This window comes from Eretmochelys imbricata, chromosome 2, assembly GCF_965152235.1.
Source record: "Eretmochelys imbricata isolate rEreImb1 chromosome 2, rEreImb1.hap1, whole genome shotgun sequence".
Classification (NCBI taxonomy): domain Eukaryota; kingdom Metazoa; phylum Chordata; order Testudines; family Cheloniidae; genus Eretmochelys; species Eretmochelys imbricata.
In genome coordinates, this window is record NC_135573.1 from 232,276,919 (window position 1) to 232,299,618 (window position 22,700).

General features: G+C 41.4%; 1 protein-coding gene across 1 annotated transcript; it reads right to left on the reverse strand.

The window, feature by feature from the left end:
* Nucleotides 1-12,761: 12,761 nt before the first annotated feature.
* SKIDA1 (SKI/DACH domain containing 1) lies at nt 12,762-19,783 on the reverse strand. Its single transcript, XM_077808195.1, has 2 exons — nt 19,760-19,783; nt 12,762-18,905 (listed from the first exon to the last, which is right to left on the reverse strand). The coding sequence occupies exon 2, from the start codon at nt 18,801-18,803 to the stop codon at nt 16,269-16,271; it is 2,535 nt and encodes an 844-aa protein (XP_077664321.1). The 5' UTR covers nt 18,804-18,905; nt 19,760-19,783; the 3' UTR covers nt 12,762-16,268.
* Nucleotides 19,784-22,700: the final 2,917 nt, after the last annotated feature.

Genomic DNA, 22,700 nt, shown 5'->3' on the forward strand with positions numbered 1-22,700 from the left:
AGGCTGAATATTTTTTGTTTAAAAGCCCAGATAAATTAAAATAATCTTAATTTTAATGTGACATGACCCCGTTTTTTTCTTGTGAATAATGAGAATAAAGAGGTCATTAATTAAAACCAAGATGTCTCTGTATGAAAATACCTAGATCTGCAAAGGCTCTGAAGCATTGGTTGTATTAATAATTGTTATTGTATAATTGAACATGTAGATAGTCTTTGTTTTTAACCTGTAAGCACCGAATTTATTGGGTCTAATAGCTTATGATTATTTTTTATTCCTCGTTGCTAAATAAATAATTTCAGTTGATCTGTCTCTACATGCAAAAACAATGACTGCTAAGCAATACCCAAGTTTGAGAAGTGATAGACAAGTCCACGGTAGTATTACAATCTTCTCTTGTGGTCACATTTATAATGTAGTTGGTTAAGCATATCTTCCTGTAACATGTACCCTTACTTGCAGTTATCCACATAAAGATAATAAGGTGCAAATAAAAACACATTTAAAATATATTACTCTCGTGCTGAAGTTATTGATAGGGTTTAAAGTTTCCGGATTTTGACATCGTTTTAAAGACTATAGCCTGGTATTCTTTGAATAGAAAGCAAGGAAACTAGATGCCATAGATTTTGTTCTTATCTTCCACATACCCTATATTATCTCCTACTCCCAATTTTGTTAAAAATAGACTTTGCTCAGAGACATTCTGTCTTCTAAGTATCATCATTCGGGATTTCCTCTCTGGAATGTACACAACTTTTCCACACAGAAGGCATTAAAATACCTCATTTTCCCTAAATATTGCAGAAGTACACTTTCCAAACATATAAGCATCTAATTATTTCTTCACCTCCATCTATTAATAATCTTCTAATATATAAATTCTACACAAAATCTACAGATCTCAGCCCGAAGATATAAGCATGTAACATTACATATTTGATGGTATCCAATTGTTTATGGTGGTAATTTTTCATCTGTGAGGTTAATTTTATCCTACAAAACAGTCAACCGTGTTTCTTATTCTACTTTGAGGTTCTTCATGCAATCAATCCAGCCTTTTAGTATATGAAGGGGTATTTCTCTTCGAGTTGGTATTTTCCTGCTATAATTTAGAGTAAAATAAGATTTTGAAAGGATCCAGAGTTCTAATCTTGGTTGATGTTTTGGTGTATTCACCGTAATGAGTCCTATTCCCTGGGGTCATGAAGCCCCTAATGTCAATCAAACAAACTGATTCAGAAATGCCATTGTTCGACTCCCACGTCACTCGCCCTCTTCTCATTTTACTTAACAATACCGGAGTTCTCTGATCACTCATTCGGAATATGGGCATTATCTGTGGAAAATGCACAAAGTGTCTTGATCTTTCACTAGCAGATACTGTTAAGGGATTTCTGCAAAGCAGACTGTGTGCATGTTTATACTTCTGTCTCTGGACTTTATTACAGTTCGGAAGAGCCAATGAATATCTTGAAAGCAAACCATGCCATAAATCCGTCAAAAAATAATTTGTCTAGATAGATGTTACATTTCTATTTCCGTGATGAAAGGAGTTTCCTGTAAGCCTGCACTCTGATTTGTTGCCGGAGGACCAGCTCCCTGATTTGTTACCAGAGGACTAGCAGAACTATGTCTGCATTTAACTGACGTGCCAACACTCTCAACAGTGGATTATACTATGGAAATTGTACCCAAATTGCTATTAATAACATCAACAAAGGATGGTGTTTAATAAATAATTGTTAAAAGGTGGGCACATAACAGTCTGAACAATTTCAGGCCGCGTCAGCGAGCTACTGCAGCTCAAATTCTTTATTCACTGTCCTAATGTAACCTCTTCAACCCTATACAACCTACCTAAGAATTACCAAACCAAACTTGTACTAGGTAGTGTTAAAGCGGCAGAACGCTAATAGCTAATCATAAGCATGGGAACTTTAAGCCTTCACAACACTGACAATCCAGCAAACAGCTAAAGGGTCAATAAACATAATATTCAAAGCTACGTAAGAAAAATAAATTTGTAGATGAGGGAATTCTGTAGACAATTAGAGCTTTAGATATTTGTTCTCACAAAAGCATCAGAAGAGAGTCTACCAAAAGATTAAGTATCTTTGACGTTAAAGGCAGAGTTTTTGGTGTTACTTTTTAAATAGGAAAATCAGATAGGTGCCACCAAGGAACTTTTCAAATTGGTGTTTGTTTGTTGTTTTGTAAATCTGGTATACTTAAAACACAAATAATTCAAAAGTTAGAACACTCAGAGATAAGAGACAATAAGTCAGGGCAGTCTAAGCACAATAGCCTATAGGCTTGAAACAGTTTAATAACATTTTTTAAAATTTCACATAGATCTGAAAAGTGAGCAAAATAGAATAAATGTTAGCCTTTCATAAGAGCACCAGAGCAGACATTACATCAAATTGCAAGACGTTAACGTCTTCTTAATTTAAAATTACTTGCACAGGCTTCCCCAGCCCTATCCCCAGCGTTTAAAATGCCTTTTGTCTCTTCATTTCACTTAAGCAAGCTTTTTGTTGCCGGCTGCCAAGTTCCATTAATGAAGAATTTAATCGGAAAATGTTTTTCCCCTTTCCTAAGCCAGTGGTGAACACCAGCCACTGAGGCCTAGGGTAGAATAAAATAGATCCTGCCTCAATCATTATTAATACTGTACATTTTAATTTTTGTTTCAGTGAAAACCATTTACATTCAAGCAACTTTTTGCTTTGAAAGGGAAAATTGGGTTTATTGGGGGGGGGAATACACACCTATAACCCCCAACTCTGAAATATGAAACAACAAAGGTTTTCTCTAAAGAGAGAAAGGCCTTAATTGCTAGATTCCATGTACAACTAATCCTAAGGCACAGTTAAAAGGAAATGTAATATGTGAGTTTCTATTTCATTCTGAGTCCTTATGTATCTTCTGGCTTGAGGCTTTCTAACCTGTCTCTTCAAATGTTTTTTGTAGGGCAGATTTGGGGTGATTCTCTCTCCATTTTGTTCAGAATATGTGTGCTTTTCTCAGTATCCCCTTCTCCCCGTAGTGGGAATAAATGGAAAGCCTTCTTTGGAATTAAAACCTTAGGTTTTCCCCTTTGCTAAACCGATAAAGAATGAGCGAAGGAAGAGAGGAAATGAAATTGTTATGGAGATTACAGTGTATGTCACCGGTTCTTTGGCCAGCCCTTGGTTTTTGTCACTGAACGGTAAGTGCAAACTTGTATTTCCCTTCACAAGAATGGTCAATTTTTCTCGCTTATTTGCAGTTTTCCAAAGTTCTACACCCAAACCAGTGAACCTTAAGCGCCCCTTTCACTCTTTTATTGTGAATATTTGTCAGTGTTCTGATGCGGTGATTGTAGTGACAGGTGAATCCAGGGGCCCACTGATGCCATCCTGACTTCATAGGTTTGGAAATGTAAAAGAATATTGGCCTTTTCACTCGGAGCCTGGCAGGCAACAGGTTCCCGTTTGCAGGGCTGCAACTCGCCTCCCCTGTTCCCAAGGAGGATGGCAACAAACCTGAGCTCGTCCGTGCCCTGCAGAGCATCCGCTTCGGCTTTTCTGAACAGTCTGAGGGACGTGCATGCATCCCCGTAATCTTCTGATGATAAGAAGAAATATTATGGGGCTGAAACAAGCGATAACAGGAAAGAAGCCTGGAGGAAAATGAGCCCGGGTCAGACACTGCTGAGCGGGGCTCAGGCTGCCTTTGCCCCAGCACGGGACAGTTGTGCTTCGGGGTGATCTGCCCAAGCTGCACTAGCTCTGAAAGTTAGACACGTCAAGCTCTGCGCTCTCCTTCCCTTCGCCCCTCTTTAAACCCCCTTTCCTCCTGCTCATTGTGAATTAAAGAAAAGACGGTCTGGAGCTGAGGTGATGGTGGAGCGCAGAGCGCTGGGAGCGGAGTGTGACTCCGGCGCAGCTTTGCGTGCCGTTTTAATTGGCCTTGGCTACAAAAGGTTTGCGGAGTGAAAGGTCACCCCGATTCATTTTCTCCTTTAGCTGCTGGAGCTAAACACGCTTCCTTGTCTCCTCAGGTCTATTTTCCGAAAAGTGATGGGTTTTCATATTGCTATGGCGATGTCTCCCCTAACCACGGCAACGGGCGGCTCGGCGGCGCCCTGGCATCCAGCGCCGGCGAGAAAAGCCAGGGGGTGGGGGGCGGGCTCCGCCGCAGGGAATTGGCAAGCAAGGGAAGGGGGCACCTTTCCCTTCTGCACCGGTCGCCGCTGCCTGAGGGTAGCCCGGCTGAACCCCTTGGGCGCCCGCTGGGGCCGGGCCGGGCCGTGCTGTCTGCACTCCCACCCCGGCCCTCTGAGCTAGCTGGCCCGAACTGAGCCGGGCCGGGCCGGGCCTCTCCCCTTCCCCACCCCGCCCCTGCCAGTCGGGTCGGGTCGATTTTCTCTCCTTTCCCCCTGCAGCCCTGATCCGGGCCGGTGGGTTGCTCGGCGAGGCCGGATGGCAGCGGCGCTGCAGGAGCGAGCCCCTCAGGTCCAGGGCTCCCTGTTGCACACTTCGCCCTGGACACAACCGATCCCCCTCGCAGCCGGCGAGGGAGCTGGGAGCCCCTGCGAGCTGCAGCTCAGCCCGCTCCCCTCTGGCCTCCCTGCAGCCCGCGGCCTGCTGCACGCGGTGTTTACACTCGGGAGGCGGGGCGGGGGGGGGGGGTTGCTGCTTCTCTCTTTCCACACGGGGGACAACTCGGAGTGGTCTGAAACTGACAGATCAATCTGGAGCCCCAAAGCGCCCGTTTAAGGACAAGAGCAATGCGCCCGGGGTGAGGCTAAGCCTGTGCTCTGCGCTCCCGGGAAAGGGCCCTCTCCCGCTCCTGTGCAGACCCGGCTGCTGTGAAATAAACCCGCATTACCGGGGAGCCCCTGCCCAGAGACTCCCCTCTCTCCGGCGCCCCTTTGTAAGGGTGCAGCTCTTTCCCAGCCCTGCAGCGGGCGGAGGGTGCTGCGGCTGCGCAGACACCGTCAGTGTGGGCCTGATGTTACCAAAGGAAAGAGGGAAGAGCATATCTGGGAGCGCTGCCTGCAGGCAGTTCCTTCGGCTCCTGCCTCGAGAGGCAATCGCCCATCCCCCCCGAGGAACAAATAAATTACAATGTAATACCGAGACTTGGGGGGAACAGACCAGGGAGCGTTGCGAAGGTTTGGGACAGAGGCGCGTGAGCGGGTCTTTGGGCCTGTGGGCTGGGAACGGGACTTGTTCCGCTCCGAACAGACGTTTTGAAACGGATCCCAACTTCCAGTTACCAAAAAGTGAGACATTTCCACATTCTCTACCTCGGACAAACCTCCTGCAAACCTCGTCGCGGGTTTGCCCTGGGTCGAAACTAAAAGGAGAATTGTGCAAAAGCATCTGCTGAGCCGGAGTCAGAACAAAGACCAAACCACCGGCGTGGAGCAGCCTCTCCAAAATGTAGCCCTCCATGATTTTGGAGGAAAACTCCTAGCGTGGTCAACCTATAATTGTGGTTGATATTTAATCCTCCTTTCTTAGGACAAAGACCCATTTTTTTACCACGTAGAAATGCCATTGAGATGTCACTAACCTTTAGGGTTATATCCCAAACTGGGAGCCTAGGGCTTAAAAGATGATTGTCCAGCCCTCTTCCAACCTGAACAAAAAGGATCTGCAGAAAATCGCATTTCTTTTCTTGCAACAAAGCATTGCTAATCACTTCATCTTGGGGGTGAATTTTTATTCCCGTGTCCACTCAGGGTATTGAAATCGATCTCTGCAATATTTAATATATTACAGTTTTAGAGTCGTCTCTTTGTACGGCCTGTTTTGTTTGCTGTCGGTCTGTCTCTCTAGCTATACTAGCTAGTTTTAAGTGTGTGTGTGTGTGTGTGTATAATTTATTTTGGTCTTCCGGGGGGAAATCATTAAAAGTTGTGGTTAGCTCTCCAATAATGTGAAAAATAAAACTCCAAGTAAATGAAGTAAATAAAACCAGGCGACAGTTCCATAAAAATAATCTTGTAAATACCCACGTTATTAACTAATGAACTAAATACTTGTGGATATGGCTACAGCATTAGGACTAACTATATAAACCTCACATAATTAAAAATATAATGTACCCTTCCCTTTTTTTTTTTTTTTTTTTGGTTTAACTTTCCCATAGTGACCTGTCCCATAACCTTGTAATCCACTGTGGGATATTTTCTTTCTGGCCTCTTTCTTTTGTTACACCCCCACAGGTTTCCAGTCTAGATGCCTTTTTTCCTTGTAAAGGCGTATTTTAAAAATATTTGACTTATTTGACTTAGAGACATTCGTACATAGTGGGTTAAGGTTAGAGGGCTCCGATTATTTTATTAGTCTTCCTTAAGCAACTACACCGGAATTTTTTTTTAAATGAAAATATTGCAGGACATTGCTGCATTAGCAGCTTCAGTTGTTTTGGTTTTTAAGCAGTTTGAAAAGTGGGTACTTCAAATGTGCCTGGTCTTTATAAATTTTGTATACATATCAGGGCGGATCCGCGGCTGGTGTAAATTGTCATGGCTCCATGGATTTCAATAAACCACCCTATTTTGCCTGTATGTATATATGGTATTGCATGTTACGTAAGACGGACGGTATTCTGAGAATCCTGCAGTACCTAGGTACACAGTGAGAGTGGCCTCAGGAATCTCTGGTTTTCCCTGGTTTTGCTCGTTGAGGTAGACTCTAAAGACAGATAATTTCATTTGATAATAAATATCACATTGGACAGGAGTTTCAGGAAGAGTAAGGACAAATCTGTGATTTTTTTTTTTAACCATACACAAGGTTTTCTTGGAGGGGCTCTCAGAATGAAAGCAGCTAGTTGTTTGTTTTCAGATTTGATCTTTGAATGTTTCTGTGAGCAAAAGATTTGAAAACAAAATGAAAGCAGAGCTAAGCCTGGTATATCCTTATGGCCTTACTCGGAAGAAGAATTCACTCCGATGAATTGAGCAACGTCTAACGGGACTCCCACAGCACCTATGAAGACGAAGCTAATGTATCTTCTTCAATTTACAAGAGAATCTTTCGTGTCACACACATTTATCTTCAATAATCTTGGATTACTAGGGGTGCAGATTTTTAATCTCTATAACATGGGTGCAATATTATGAACATTTTTGATTGTTAATAGGGAACATCAAAACTTCCCCAGTGAAGACAAATCTGCCACATATTGATGTGTGAACACTTGACGTACAATTAAAAGCAGCTCTTTGCAGTTAGCACTGTGCTTGATTCTAATACAAAAGTATCACATGTTTATATGTAGATCCTCATTTTTATATAATCAGATGCAACCCGCATTTCATAAGCAAACGCAAGCAGTAGTCTCAAGCTAAAAGACATCTTGGATTTGCGTGTGGTGTGATGTCACTGCAACGCACAGTCCCAATAAAAGTACGTCATAATTTGTTCTCGGGTTCAGATGGAAATTCCAGAACTATTCTCCAATACTCTGGTGAACTTCCTTAAACTGAACGTCCATAAAGCTGCTTAAATAAACCTTGAGAATTACAGTACTTCCGGTTCTGGACAAAATACAACTCAGTGTTGGAATTTTCACATTAAATCCTGAGAGAGAGAGAGAGAGAGAGAGAGAGAGAGAGAGAGAGAGAGAGAGAGAGGAAAGATAGGAACCTCTTTTAACCATGTTGGCGCAGAGTTCTTGCTCTTTATCCTCTTCATATGCGACAAATGTTTCATAAATTATAAAAAGGAGCCATCCAGCTTCCCAAGCTATAGATGCTTATAACCAAAGCACACACAAAACTGTCTCCACCCCTGAGTAAGAAGCTAACATTTCCAACACGTAAAAAATACTTTAAAATGCCCTCTGTACAGATGTCAGGTTCTGGCATCCCTCATATTATTGGGATAATATTTATATTTATCTGCATTTACACAGATATAGAGATAAATGCCAATTTACACAGACTTGTTCGATGTTGTTTAATGGCGTGGCTTGTTTAGAATTAAATATATTTGTACATCCCTTTATGAATAAAGATACTGAAATCATAAACTAATTAATAAATTTTAGTGCTATAAATTGCAAACCCGAGGCCATCATTTATAGAATAAACTACCCTGAGAATATAAAAGAGACTAGATGGGATCATAGGTGGGAAGACCAGGCATTATTTTGAAGTGTGTATTCAATTCTGTTCTCTCTTTCTTCTAACACATCATTCACTAAGAATATTATATGGCCTCAAGTGAATCTGGCAGATTTTGCTGGGTACTATATTGCAATTGGAAATAATCTGAAAACCCTTCTTGTGGGTATAATATGTTACTTCAAACATCCACAATAGACACAGTGACGTTTTTCAAATGGTCTGGAACACTGTACATTAAATGGCACATTATCACTACTTACTCTTTCCCAGTAGTGTCATGTACACGGAAATGGAAACGGACATTTCCAAAAGTGAGCAACTGCTTTCTCCTGCAGTTTACTAGATACGATTTCTGATTTTGCTGTTGTGAGATTGTCTCGAACAGTTTGCTGCTAAATCTTCGGAACACAATAGCAAAGTAAGTAAATATGAAACCTGCTGGCACAGGTTATGTGGCAGCTTTCACACTCACGACACATACGCTTACGTACAAAGAGCCTGGAAAGCCAGCAAATACGCTATTTAGAGTTTGTGTAATTACTTTTCTGAAGCTCTCATTGATTCTTAAATCAGGTTTATTCAAACTAGGCGGCAGGTTTGCTGGGAGAATAAGATGTTCGTTCGCCAAGTTATTCTCACCCAAATAATTAAATGGCATTTTTAAGAAGTAACTAATAGATTCCTGTTTACCAAACTATAGTAGCCAGTAATCAGGAGTAGCACGACATGAATGGCTCTAATACAGCAAACCCTTCAATGTAAAACAAAGAGTTGATAGCGAATGCCTCCCGGAATGGCTTGTGTCACTGCTATTAGAATGGATGTATTTAATTATAAACAGGTACATTTTTGTTATCCCAGAAAGATAAAGAAAGGGGAATGACAGTTTGAAATATAATACAAAGATGTGAAGTGACCCGAATAGCAGCTAAAGACAAGGGTTTATCTCCACGTGTTTCTGGGACGTGTTTCCCAACTAAACTTTGTAGTGATCTTCGGGGAAAACCAAATACAGCTTGATGGAAACATCCTGTTTTGCGGGAAATGGACTGTACAACCCCACATATCTATTTCGAGTGTGTTCATCAAATTGGAAAAGAACTGGAAGCCAAAGACCTGAATTTGGCGAATTCTTCTTGCATTTTACACATTGCAATTCAGTATTGATCATGAAACTCAGTTTTGAAAAGAGCGTCTGTCCTGAGTAGCTTGGGTTATGTTATCTCGGTATCTACACAAATCGATTGATCTTAAAAAAAATCCCCTCACCACAGTTTCTATACAGGGAAACGCAACGTTATTTATAAAATAGGAGAGTAGGAGCTGTAGAAAGTTAACAGATGTGGGTTGTACAAAAATCCGTGAAACAAGTGCTTTAAACCCAGGGGGATTTCTCCTAATAGCGAAATCCGAAAGAGCGAGCGAGAGGGAGAGATTTTAGGAAAGAGAATAGCCCTGTATAAGTTTCTAGAGAGGAATTTACGTTTCATCACGATTTATATTTGGTAATATACGGACACGTGCACTCAGAGTGAGTTTAAATGTAACAGCGTTTATGTTTCAGTTACAGTTAGCAGCAGGGCGGGTTTCATTTTCCTTTGAAAGCAAGGAAGAGTAAAATCTCTTGCCCACAACACTCTGCAGCCTAGCGTTGAAACCCAGCAACCAGAGCGCCGTGTTTGCTTCGGGAACCCCTCTGTGCATGAAACAGCGTGCAGGGTAGTTTGGGGGAAATTCAAGACATTTTTTTTCTTTTTCAGTCAGAAACTGGAATCTGCAGGTTCTTCTCCAAATCGCTATTGCCTTTCCTTTTCCTAGTAAGTCCCAAACGACACCAATGGCAGAGAAGCGAAGGGGGTGGGAATCTTTTAAAAACAAAACTGCAATTTCCCCTCTAAAGACTGCACTTTTCAGTTAGCACTTTGAATTTTTCTCCCGTTTGACGGCCTCCTGAGTCCCTCTGTAGAGAAGTTTCCAGTGGATGTCGTGTGTGTGACCCTTTAGTGGTTTATGTTAACAAAGGAGAGACGTGAACATTGCACGTGTATTTTCTTCATTTTCAGATTATTTACTTCGCATTTTCTGCATTAAGCGGGTATTGGCTTTTCTTTTTCTTTTCTTTCTTTCTTTTTTTTTTTTTTTGAGTAATTTCTGGAGCTTGGCTGCGAGGAGATTTTTAAAAGCGTCTTTTTGGGAAGTCTGAAGGATTCGCCTCGAACACGAGTTGGTTTTAACCAAATGATTCGAGTTTTGCTTGTGCAAACGCGACCCTTTCATTTCCCACTGACAGTAGCAAGGCTCCCGAACCGGCCGGATGCCTGCAGGATTGCACTGAACTGGCCTGCATGATACTGAACACCGCTTTACGCTTAGCTCTCCAGACCCTCGTCATTAAAAGCGCACCTCTGAGTGAATTAAAATCTGAAAGATCATCTTTTTTCACCAGAAGAGACCTGCTCCCGCAGCATCTCTGAAAGGTCACCAGCTCCGCCATGGCTGATCCCAGCTTTTGCTACAGGCCACATTAGCAGAGCGGCCATTTACTGCCCCATGATTGCACCAATGACCAGGTTAGCTCATAAAGCCATTCACACTCAACAATGGGGATTTTCTCAACAATTAACAAGAAACAACATAATAAACCCATTTACAAAGCCCTGGCTATTTACTATAAATTAGGCACTCTTTAAGAGACCAGCGCCTAATTTCACACACTTTACAACTGCAACTGCATTTTAAACACGAGAGTAAACAACCTTGTTGCACTTTTCTCATTGACCTGTCTGTGCAGCTCACCACTATGTTCTTCTCTTTCGTGTGGGCTGTTTTATTTGTATTGCGGAGCTCCCAGCCGTATCACCCCCAAATCCATATTTGCTTTCCACATTGCAATTTGATTTTCAGATGGATTGGGTAGGGGGAAGGGAAATTGCATCCTACCTTCTTTCTTTAAAACCTAAGCCCTCAAATAACAAGTGGGGCTGCAGGAAGTGTATTTTTTGTTATGTTTTCGCCACGATGTTGTCTGGCTGCGTCACTCATTTAATTAGTGAGTTGTTTTCAATATGGGCAGTTAACTATTACATTTTAGAGACAGTTAACTAGTGCGCCTGTGTGCGAAAGAGACAGAGACAGAGAGTGGGAGAGACCACACAAAAGAAGAGCAAAGTGAAATGGATGATCAGCCAGAGGAACTACCAAAATGGGGGGAAATATGTGAGCCTGATCTTCATTTTCACTGGCCCCCTCAAACAGCAGCCTTAGAGTAGCCGCCCTGCAAAAAGGCCACTTTGATGTGAATCTATGTGGGAGCTACTGGTAGTGAGCGAGTGCAGGAGCTCCTGTTCCGCCTCGCCTAATGAGTTGGTAACAAATTCAAGAGAGAGAGAGAGAGAGAGGGAGAGAGAGAGAGGGAGGTCTGGGCGAAAAATCACAAAGAATTTGTTTTCCATAAAGCAAGATGGCGGCATTTTTAGTGTTTCCCCCAAGTGTCTGCACGGTATTAAGGGGAGTCTCTAGACCATCACGGCTACATTTCAGGGGAGAACTTTAGCTCACATGTTCCTGCCAACGAATCTGATGATTCTGAAGGCAAAGTACAGTGGTAACCTTATGCTGCACGCTGCACCACAGAGTTTAGGGCCAACTTCCTTCTTCTGTCTCGTCAGGAAGCAGAGATATTGGTCACTCCGGCTCATCACACTCATGTACAAAGTATAAAACGAGGCGTTGCTGACTCCATCCAAACTGCCCCCCGCCCCCCTGTTTACAAACACAGCTGTTGCAGTATATTTGCAATGCTAAGGATAAAGCCACCAGCAGCGAAGAGCAAACGAGAGATGATGCGGGAAAGGGTTTCTCGGCATCTGGAAAGGACAGAACGCCTTGTTTTTGAAACTGTCAATTCTCTCAACCCCTATTGTGAGAGCTTCATGCAAAACATCTAGGGCCTTTTAAAGCTGGGACTTGTGAGGCCGCTTGAGATTGAAAAGGAGGGGGTGGGGGGGCTAGGGCATAGCAAATAATTATATCAGAACAGTTTTAAAAAAGGCAACTTAGAAGGCCTAAAATCAGTTAACTGCATACCCAGGTGTCCTTTCCCAAAATGTTTGGGAAGTGTCCTCTGTTTAACAGAAAGCAATTTGGCTATAGAGGAATAAGAAACCCCACATTCAACCATGGAACTGATAAACGGTACATTCTTAAACATGATTGTAAGGGTGAATACGGGGGAGGGGGGAAACCTGGTGAATGGCTCATTTCTGTAAATCTGATTTAGCTAGGTAGATTCCAATGCCTTTGTCCTTATTTTGAGGGATTTATTTTAATTTGTACACGAGTGTACTTTTTAACTTTAAAGTTATGTCCAAACAGATTTTAAGCTGAACTATTAACATTTTTCAGTAACCATTTTAAGGGTAGAAACCACAGCTAACCACGTTCTCTATATTATATATTTTCTAGTATATTACATGTATTACAATATTTTTTGTACAAATTACCACTGTATTAGACGCGGGTCTAGAAAAAAGGCCACTTTTTACACCCCTCTCTCTGTCTTAACCACTCACACGCGTGAAGTGTAACAAACAAACACATGATAGCATTGCTCTTATTTCTGCAGAAACTTTAATTTATTGGCGACTAAATCTGATATAGGAAAAAAGGTCAAAGACCATGTAGAAAATCACCAAGTGAATGATTGAACAGCAAACGTCATACAATAGCCACCACCATTTTTGCATTATTGCTACATAGTGGCGTTTTAAATAAACCAGTAAAGAGATTATCCCACTGTAGTCAAGTAAGTGTATATTATAGAACAATCACTTTTAAAAGTAAATTGTTGTAAACTGAAAGTTACATCTTTTAAGGCAATATACCTGGTTGCTGAAGGCATTACACATGTTCCCTTTTTTAATGCTCTAGAGAATTAGACATAGTCCAAAACTTCCTTTGTCTTCAATGTGGTCGCAGAAATCTTCCCAATAAATGTATCAGTAGCCTCTACTTGTAGCAAAATCTCTGGAATAATGTTCCAGACAAGTTCAAGTACTCTCCTAGGTGTGTTTTATTTATTACTGTTTTATTCTTTTATTTCATTGTATTGATTTATGCATTGTACATCAAGAAACTGGAAAACTGTCAAGTTTCATAGCTGATACTCTTTAGTTTCTCTTTCCTACAAACATTACAGAAATATCATAATCTGGCTGGTTAGAAAATCCTTGTTTTCCTCAGTATTAAGACTTACCTTTATTGGGGAAAATGTGCTATTTATAACAGTAATTTTATTTTATTATTATTATTATCGTCAAGTCTAAAATTATAATAAACTGTGTTCGCAAGAATTATTACAACACAATGAGCAACAGCTACCAAACTACCAGGGATTTGAAAGAATGCCCTTTTCAGTAAATTCTTGAACCTGGCAGATTACTCTGACAGAAGTAAAAACTCAAATGTTCTTGCTAGTGGCTTGAAACTAAATTGAGGTGTACACGTGTGGCAATTATTTGGCCATTTAACTTCTTGCCTGTTGATGGTGCCTTTATTCAATATACTTCAGCAGAAAAGTCCACAGGAATGATACACTGAGGAATGTATTGGGCTCGGTGGTGTTCATTCTCCAGCTTCCATAAACTGGAACTATTAATTCATGTAGGGTGACAGAGCTAATATCAGAGCTGGGCGCCATATTTCACGTTTTAAACTCCACTGAATGTATTTGGTCTGAATTTGTGCTTTGTTTCTTCCCCCAATATTAATTAGAGAGTCAAAACAAATCGCCTCTGCTATTTATAAGTTAGGGTCAAGTCACCATGTCTCTAATTGTAAGTGCACAGGGTCAGTGGAGGAAGCTACTTTTAAAATGCTATACTGTTTAATAGATAAGGCGAAATTTCAGGTTTTAAGCTTGCATAGTGTAGCTTTGTAGCTTTTCGTCAAGGGGAGACCTTTTTCAACCAAACGCTGCTTTCCCAAAGAGCCAGGGGATTTTCCTGAGCAGTAAATTGTGTACGTATTTACAGATCTCTGGAAATAAGCCTGAAATTTATGCAGCTCCAAACACTCGAATGTAAACATTAATTTCAGAACAACTTCATCCAGTAAACAGATTTTTAACGACCACCATAATTTCCGCTGAGCAGGTTAAGTATGCAATGCACCTTTTGCAATTGGCAACTTAAAGTGTGTGTATGTGGGGGAAGGGTGAATCAATTGAAAGGCAATTGTTTACTCTTTCTAAATATATTTGGCTGCAGGTATTCCTAGAAGAGGTCTTTTACAATGAGAGGAAAACCACGGTGTGCATATAGTAAATAGAGCGGAAAGCAGCCAGTGTCTACTTGGAATATTGAGAGACAAAGAGGGTAGAGGATCAAAAATAGGCAGTGAATTTCCATAAGAAATGTTGACTCTGAGTCACACAATAAACATTTCATTGTTGTTTTCTTTTCTTTTTTGATTTATGATAAATTATTCTCCCGGAATTAATGAAGAGGTGGAATCCCTAAAATGTAATTTGGAAAAGGCTCTAGTATAAATAAAATGTAACTCAAAAAGAGTAATTTTTAATCTCGAACTCTGCTGATTCAGCAGCCCAATTGTAACCTTTTCAAATCCCCAACTTCTCAAACTGTTCTATTAGAACTTTGTAACCTATTTCCCTCCCAAAATATAAACTCTACATTGTTCAAGAGTGCCTTAAATTGAGTTAATATCAGTTTTATTTCAAAACAAAACAAAACAAAAATAACCTCTGGAAGCCTATTTCCTCCCAATAAAAACCTTAAACTTTCAAATGAAGAGGAAATTATGGACAACTCTGCAATAAGTCGAAGTGTATGAAATCAGGAATTTTTAAACAGTGTTTTTAATTGAAAATAAAGCTAAAGCATGCTTTTCAACAGTGCAAATTTTCATAATTTTGATTTACTGCTTCCATCATCACAACATATTACACCAGCATGTCTTACCGAGGGCTAGACTCTAGAAGTCTACCTGTTAAACTATTTCGATATTAAGTGCAAATATAGATAATTGCCTCTGATTGTCACGTGCAGTAGAAATGCTCCTGCTACATAGATAGGATGGTATTGCAAAACTCAAGTTTCAAGAGATTCGGATAAAACAGTGAAGTGTACTATGGTTAAAATGCCTGAGTTTTGGTGGCAAAAAGCTACGAATAACATGATATTCTCATTTTGTGTATTCTTTCCACTTATGGCCTCACGTTTCACTTTCTGTGTTGCATTTACCGCTTTGCTATTTCCTCCATCGCGTGTGAGAGGTTAGACCATAAAGTGTACTGCTATACAGGCAAATATTTTAGTTGCTTTGCAAGTTAGTAAGGGGCATGTTCAGACCAAAACTGAAGTATGACATTAGTGGGTAGCAGTAATCTTATTTAAGACTTTTGGGTGAAACAAAAAGTCTTTCCAATTGCAAAGAGTGACTGTACAAGTAAAAAGACACCCTTTACCAAAAACAGAATTCCATATTTATTTACTAGTTTTGAGATGAGGCAGCTTTTCCAGTGCTCCAGCTGCACTCAAACCCCAACCTTTCCATACCATAGAAAAATTAGTAAATGCAACTGCTCTTGGAAAAAGAGCCCCCTACTTTGGAAAACAAAGCTCCCGAAAAGTAGAGGCTGCTGCCACATTGAATTATCGTGAACCCTTACTGTGCAACCAAGTAACTTAACAAACTTTAACTGAATTAACAGTTAGACTTCCATTTTCGAAATCTAGTGCATAAATTTAATGGCTCATTCTAATATTTATTATTCAACCTTTTGACATTTATTTGTAGCAGTTGAATTGAGGTACCGGTGCATTATTAGCATTTAAACAGTAAAGTGTTCCAGCTCTACCATAATCACTGAGTTTAAGTTGAGTCTTTAGCCTGAAGTACTCTGTGGAATGTAAAAATTACCCAGACAAACAAACAAGCAAATAAAAACTGCAATGGAAAAGAAAATAGTAATCCGATTTCTATCTTCACAATGTGATAAAACAGGACTCCAAAAGTGTGTAAAGCATTAAGGAGCTTGTACAAACCATCCTGTGGAGTTTAAAACAAAAGAAAGGTAAAGGTGGTTCAAGAAAGTATTTTCCAAACTATTTTATTAATTAAATTTCCTGAATTTGTGGCTAGGTGGAAGAGGTATTGCAGAACCGCCCAACTGCCATTTCCATACAGGATGGGCCTTGTGAGGTGGTTGGGAATCCTTAGTGGTGTTTAAGGAATAAGCTGGCAACAAATCCCCATCATTGCCAATAATTAGTGACGGTGGACAGGGAAAATTTGCCATGAAATTAAACGGCCTTTTCACTGCTGATGCTACATTGCTGGCTACCCTTTTGCGTCTATTGGTAACTGTAAAATCATCCAGTGTTCCTTCATGTGTCTCAATTTTACCTGTAGGACGTGGGCTTCTAGCTGATTTCAAATTTGGTTTGACTGGAGGAGTCTGCAGTACAGGTCGCTTTCCCAAAACCAATGTCCTGTAATTTTTTCTCACCCTCGCTCCAAATTTATACTCCCCATCCTCAGGTTTTGGAGTACCTAAAGTGCATGAAAGGACCTGACTCTGAGTCAGCGTGTTTAAGGAAGTGGTTTCTTTCTCAGTGCATGCAGAATCTTCCTGGGCTGTTAATAAAACCTCCGGGTTATTACTCTCAGTCACACCGTTAAACTCATCCTTAGTATCATTGCACTCACACTTTAGCTTATGTTTTGAAAGGTCAGGTTCATAGTCTTCATTCGTACTGCTGTCCTCTATTTTGATTTTAATACTGTGCAGGAATGGCAATGCCTTATTGCCTGGATCAGTGCACTCAAGCTCGGCTGCTGCTGTTGTCGAAGCACGATCGGTTTGCAAAGAGGGTAAATCCGTGGCAAATTCAATACAATGAGGGATTTTGGAATCTTCTTCTGAGTTTGCTGCTGTTGGTGAAGATTCATTATTTAAGAACCTTGCAGCTATTGTATTGTTATCTGCACAGTGTGTAGTTGGTGCTTGAAGGCATTTCCTTGCCTCTCTGAGTATTCTTTGTTGTGGAAATGCATTGTTTGTCTTTGGGCTAGGTGAAGAGGCCCCCTTTGCAGCACAGTTAATTGTTAGGTCAGTACTCTTTACATTATTGGAAAATTCAGGGTGTGGGAATGGGATCTCGGATACCCTATCGTCCCTTCTCTCAGCAAAGCAACTTCCAAGGCTGCTGGAGCAGCACACTGGAGATGCCTGGGATGCCCAGCTTTGATGACTCCATTCCTCTGGCAGTTCCGATTTGACACCACGCTGAGCACTTTGGAGGTCGGGAAGCCTGCCTGCCTCCTCGAAAGCTGGCGATTTGGTGGGGGCGGCCGTGGCCAGATGATACAAGAAGTTGGCCTGGGCCATGCTGGGGGGGTTGCAGAAACTGGTTCGCCTGAAGCGGATGCTTTGCACCGAGACCTGGCTGGAAACCGAGCTGGAGTCGGAGTCGGAGGTCGAATCCTCCTCCTCGGAGCTGACCTCGCTGGAGTCCGAGACGCCGCTGCCTTCCTCCTCCTCGTCTTCCTCCTCCTCCTCCTCCTCCTCCGAGGACACGGAGTTGCTGGTGCTGGAGAGGCTGGATCCGAAGTCCGAGTCGTTGGCCACATGGTCGGAGTAAGAGCTGGACTCCGAGTCGCTGCTGCAGCTCTCGGGGAAGCTGCCCAGAGGCTGTTGCTGCGGCTGCTGCGAAGTGCAAAAGCCATCGACGAGATGAAATCTCTCCAGGCAAGCGGCCGTGCCTGCTGCAGCTCCTTTGGGCTTGCAGGGCCTGGGCACGATCAGGAGCCGCCTGGCGCTGCTGGGGGTGTTTAATACACAGTCCTTTTGGGCGGCCTCACACGGTCTTTTCCTTTTGTATCTGTAAGTCAAACCCACAGGGCTCCCGGCAGCCGCCGCCGCCGCTAGCTTGGTCTGAGCCATGGCGGCGGCGGACTGGTAATAATAAGCAGCCGCAGCCGCCGGGTGCTTGCTGCAAAGGACGCTCCGAAAGTAAGGGGGATCCGTGTGAAAGGTGACATAGTTGCCCACGATCGGGGCGGTTTCATAGTGTAAAGGGGGTTTGCAAGGCGACCGAGCGATTTCTGGGTAGCTGTGACCAGTGTATTTACTCAAAATGTGAGGTAGATCAGAGGCCGGTAGCAAGCCTGTGTCCCCGGGACGCAAAGCTTTTCTTCTAACTGGCAGAGGCTGAGCCGATTCATTCAAACCCAGCCAAAGTTTGTTCTCTTTCCAAAAGCTGGAGTAGGGGTCGGGGGATGTGTGCTCCGGTTGGAGATCTTTTGTTGACAATGCCCGGCTTATTTTCCTCCTTTTTGTCTTAAGGACTCGTTCCGTTTTGCAAGAAGTGTAAAGAGCTTCCACGTCCTCTCTGGATATCAGTGTGCATTTGGCTGCATGGAAAGCGATGGAGTTGATGGCTTTGAGTTTCCTCAACTCCTCCAGGTCGCAGTGATGCTTTTTTACTTTTAAATGATCCATTCGCTTGTGCACTGTAGTTCTCGGGATGTTTTTGAGCAGGTCTGTAAAAACCTGAGAGAGTGCAAACATTTGCTTTCCTTTAATGATGAGGTAGCCGAGCCTCACGCCATCCACCTCTTCAAAACCCGACTTCAAGTCTCCCATTTCTTGAATTAAATTATTCCCAGCATTTGCAGAAAGAAAGAAAAAAAAAAAGCCACACACACAATCCTCAGCCAGATGCTGTATTTGTCTCAAGGCATCCTGCTAATAAAATAACAAAGACTGTTATTCCTGCTCAATGGAGTGCCAAACTTTAGAAGAAATTAGAAGAAAAAGGAAAAAAAAACAACAACAACCATGTGAAACTACAATCTCTCTGTATTTTTGTTTGAAAATCAGGTTTGCCAAAGTGTTTCTCTAAGTTGCTGTTGAAGATCAGTACCTGTTCCCTTTCATTCCCTGCTTTTCCATTGGAGAACTATGATAATGGAATGTGAAGGGAGGAAGAGACAAGAAATGCAGCTGCTATTCCCGCCGCTGCTTTAGCTACAAATAAAATGACAGAGTGAAGTGAGCTCGTCCGGAGACACCTTCATCAATTAATTCCCCTAAAGCCAACGCTGATTGGACACTCCTGACAGGTGATGCAATAAAAATTGATATTCCACCCCTTCCCCCCCAAAAAAATCTCCCACTAATTAGCATACCCTTACACTGCCAAGCCCCCTCCCAAAGTAAATAATACAGTTAGTATATAAATCTTTCTATTAAACAATCTGAGCTCAGATACACTCAGACCTCTCAGACTTCATCGCTAGCTACAGATGTAGGATTTGTATGTTTTTTATTATCATTTTATATATATATATATATATATATATAGTTAGACTATTTTGGACAAATGCGGCTATTTTGCGCATTATGTGTCTGTAAAGGATATAAGTGTTATCATATCGAGAGAAAAGACTTTGGTAATGCAATAATTTTAAACTGGTATTTTATTCTGCATTGTGTGGAAAATGAAGCTTAGCGAAAATGTGCAGAATAGCCTGGTATTTCCCTTTTTCAAGCTCCAGAATGAAAGGCTCTGTTGTTAGAAAGCGAGAAGGAATACTTACATTTTCGAGTTTCTCTTGGTTTTCCTCTTCTGTTTAATTGTCTTTCTACAGTCAATGGCTAAGTTTGTTTTTTGCTCTGCATATCAAGGTTTCCAGCACCGTAATACTGTCACTCTGTAGTTGAAATTCTGTCTGTAATATTGGGGGAGGGGAAGGAGGACGTGGGCTCACGTCAGACCCATAACAAAGCATAGATAAGCCAGAAATGTATACACTTTTCACAATTAACCGTGCTGGATCACAAGCTGGAATGTCCTAGAGTCCCAGACTCCACGTCAGGATTCTTGTGTGCTGACGGCTTCCAGGAGAGAAAAGAGAATGTAAAATATCCAAGGTGCTTCCAGAGGCTTTACGTAATAACAGAAAAGTGCTGGCACTCGATCTAGAATACTGCAATGGTCCAGGACACTTCTGGTTTGCAGCACGTTCAGTTTGGAGTAGACCTTCTGCAGACTTTAGATGTTCCATTTATACCCACCCTTTTAAAAATCATTTTGAAGAAGCAGTATGAAGGTGTAACCTCTTCGCAGTGACGTTAAAATACTTCAGTGTCAGGCACAAATGATTTCGAGCATGTTGCAATGTTAGCAAACCTCTTCCTTCGTGCGTTAAAATGATGTTTGCGGTTTGCATGTCAAAAGCTGCAAAAATAACTATCCGCCCATAATCAGTTTGCAACTGAAAACTGGATATAACACAAGCACTTATATATAGCAGTAGTTTAGTGCATATCCAAAATTAGACACATCCGTGTGATTAAGAAAACATCTCATATTTCTGGGACTAATTTTTCCTTTCTAATTCAAAAGTTCCATTATCCATTCTAAAGATTGGCAATATGGTGAGTGGAGCTCGTATTACACCATCAGATATAGCTGAAATAAATAAAAGGATCGCTTAAAAAAATAAATTTCGGTAGTTTTGCATTACAAACTAGAATGCACACAACCTCCCAATTTCGCAGGAATTCTGGCGAGAAGTGGGAATTTACAGAAGTGCATCCGGAAATTAAGGAAGTCTATTTAGGAGAGTCTGTAACTCAGTAGGTTTGAGATTTGAAAAGCCACCCCTAGACTACTGTTGCTCTCTGCACAGATGTAATCGCCGCTCTTCAACTTAATCAATGTGTGTACAAACCACATCTAGTTCCTCCTTTTGAAATCTAAGGATAGTATTCCCATCCAAGAAACCAGAGCTACAGCAAATTACATTTTGTCCCTTGAATGAGAAAAGGATCGTTGAATGAATCTCGTGATATTTCAGCCTTTAAACGTAACCAAGAGGCAGCAGTGAACAATGCCTCGTCACAGCTAATACCATCCACAGAGTTAAGCCTTCTTTTGCTTTGCATCTGGATTTATCAGCATACATTTTCCTTTCTCACTGGCGTAAGAGACATGATGTTATATTCTCTAGCTGAAAGCAAAGTTTCGAGGGAAAACAGCTGCTGGCGTTAAAAGGAAATCATCGTAGCCTTTCTAAAGCTAGAGACAATAAGGTCGTTTAAAAATTCCTCCTGATGCACTTATATGCTGCTTGCACCCCCACCCCCATCCCACTATTCTCCTCCCCCTGTTTTAAGGTTAAGGCTGTGGAGTCAAACAGTAAAGAAACAGTAACCTCAGATAAAGGTTTTAAAGAAGACATTACAAAAAAGTGGGCTGAAAAGTCATTTCTTTGCCAGGTAGCTTAGTTGTTTCTCTCTCTCTCACACACACACACACACAAACACACACACACACTTTTACTACATATGACAGTCTGCTTTGTGATTCAGTAACTATTTTAAAAATGCATGCTTTTTTGTTTAATACTTGCATTATCAAATGTTTTAAACTAGTAGCGGCTATTTGCCAGACCTCTTCCCCCCCCCCCCCCCCAGAAAAGGTACAGCCATTAGCTTCTGGATGTAGTCAGAGCCAGTGTTGAAGGGGGGGGGGGAAGAAGTCTTAGAAAATCACTCTCTCTCTCTCTCTCTCTCTCTCTCTCAGGGGCACACACACACACAACTATAGATATACACATACTTTCAATTGCATATCTTACTCCACATCACACACACAGTCTTTTGTTTCTTTAACTTCTCCATCATTTTTTGTCCAGAAGGAAACAAGCAGCTTTCTTATGGCCATCAGTGCACGCTGTATATCGGGATCTTCTTCAGGAACATTGGGGGTAGATCATTAGAGGCCCTTGCCAGCGCACACACATAGACAGTAAAGGAAGAGGACTTTAAACTGGATTTGCACACACACACACAGGGGATTGTGATCAATAGCTACCAGCATTTATGGTTTAGATTATTAATGTGAAAGCTAGCCAAGAGAATGGACAGGAAAAATTAAAGGTGTCTGTTATCAATTATATTAAAACTTATGCAATAATTTACTCTCTCCCTGTGTGTGTGTGCATCCGTGCGTGCAGGGGGCAGATACAAATGTATATTTCTGTAATAATTTTGTTGACCACCTCAGCCTCACTTAAAGTCAAAGATGAACACGATTCAAAAGATGGATGTTTGCTTCCCATTTCTTCAGAACAGAAGGTCTAAGGATGCCCATCTTACCAACTATATGTACATGCAACAATATATAGCTGTGAATACACACGTTATCAATCAAATGTGTTCCTTTTCACTTTGAGCAACATGCAATCTGTGATCTACATCCTAGAGTGAGATAATATTTCAGTTCTGAAGCTGTCTGGCCAAAGAATAAACCTACTAGAAAATAAAGAGAAAAATAATGTTCATAATATATACTGTAGACATTTTCCCATTTATCTCAGATTACTTTCATTTTTGAAAAATTGTGTTAAAATATATAATCTTGCAGAAAACTTTTAATTATATTGCTTCAGAAAGAATGCATATAACATTTTAGATGCCTTTTCATTTTATGTTTTGATTTATTTCCATTGTATGATTGTGTTTAAATACTAC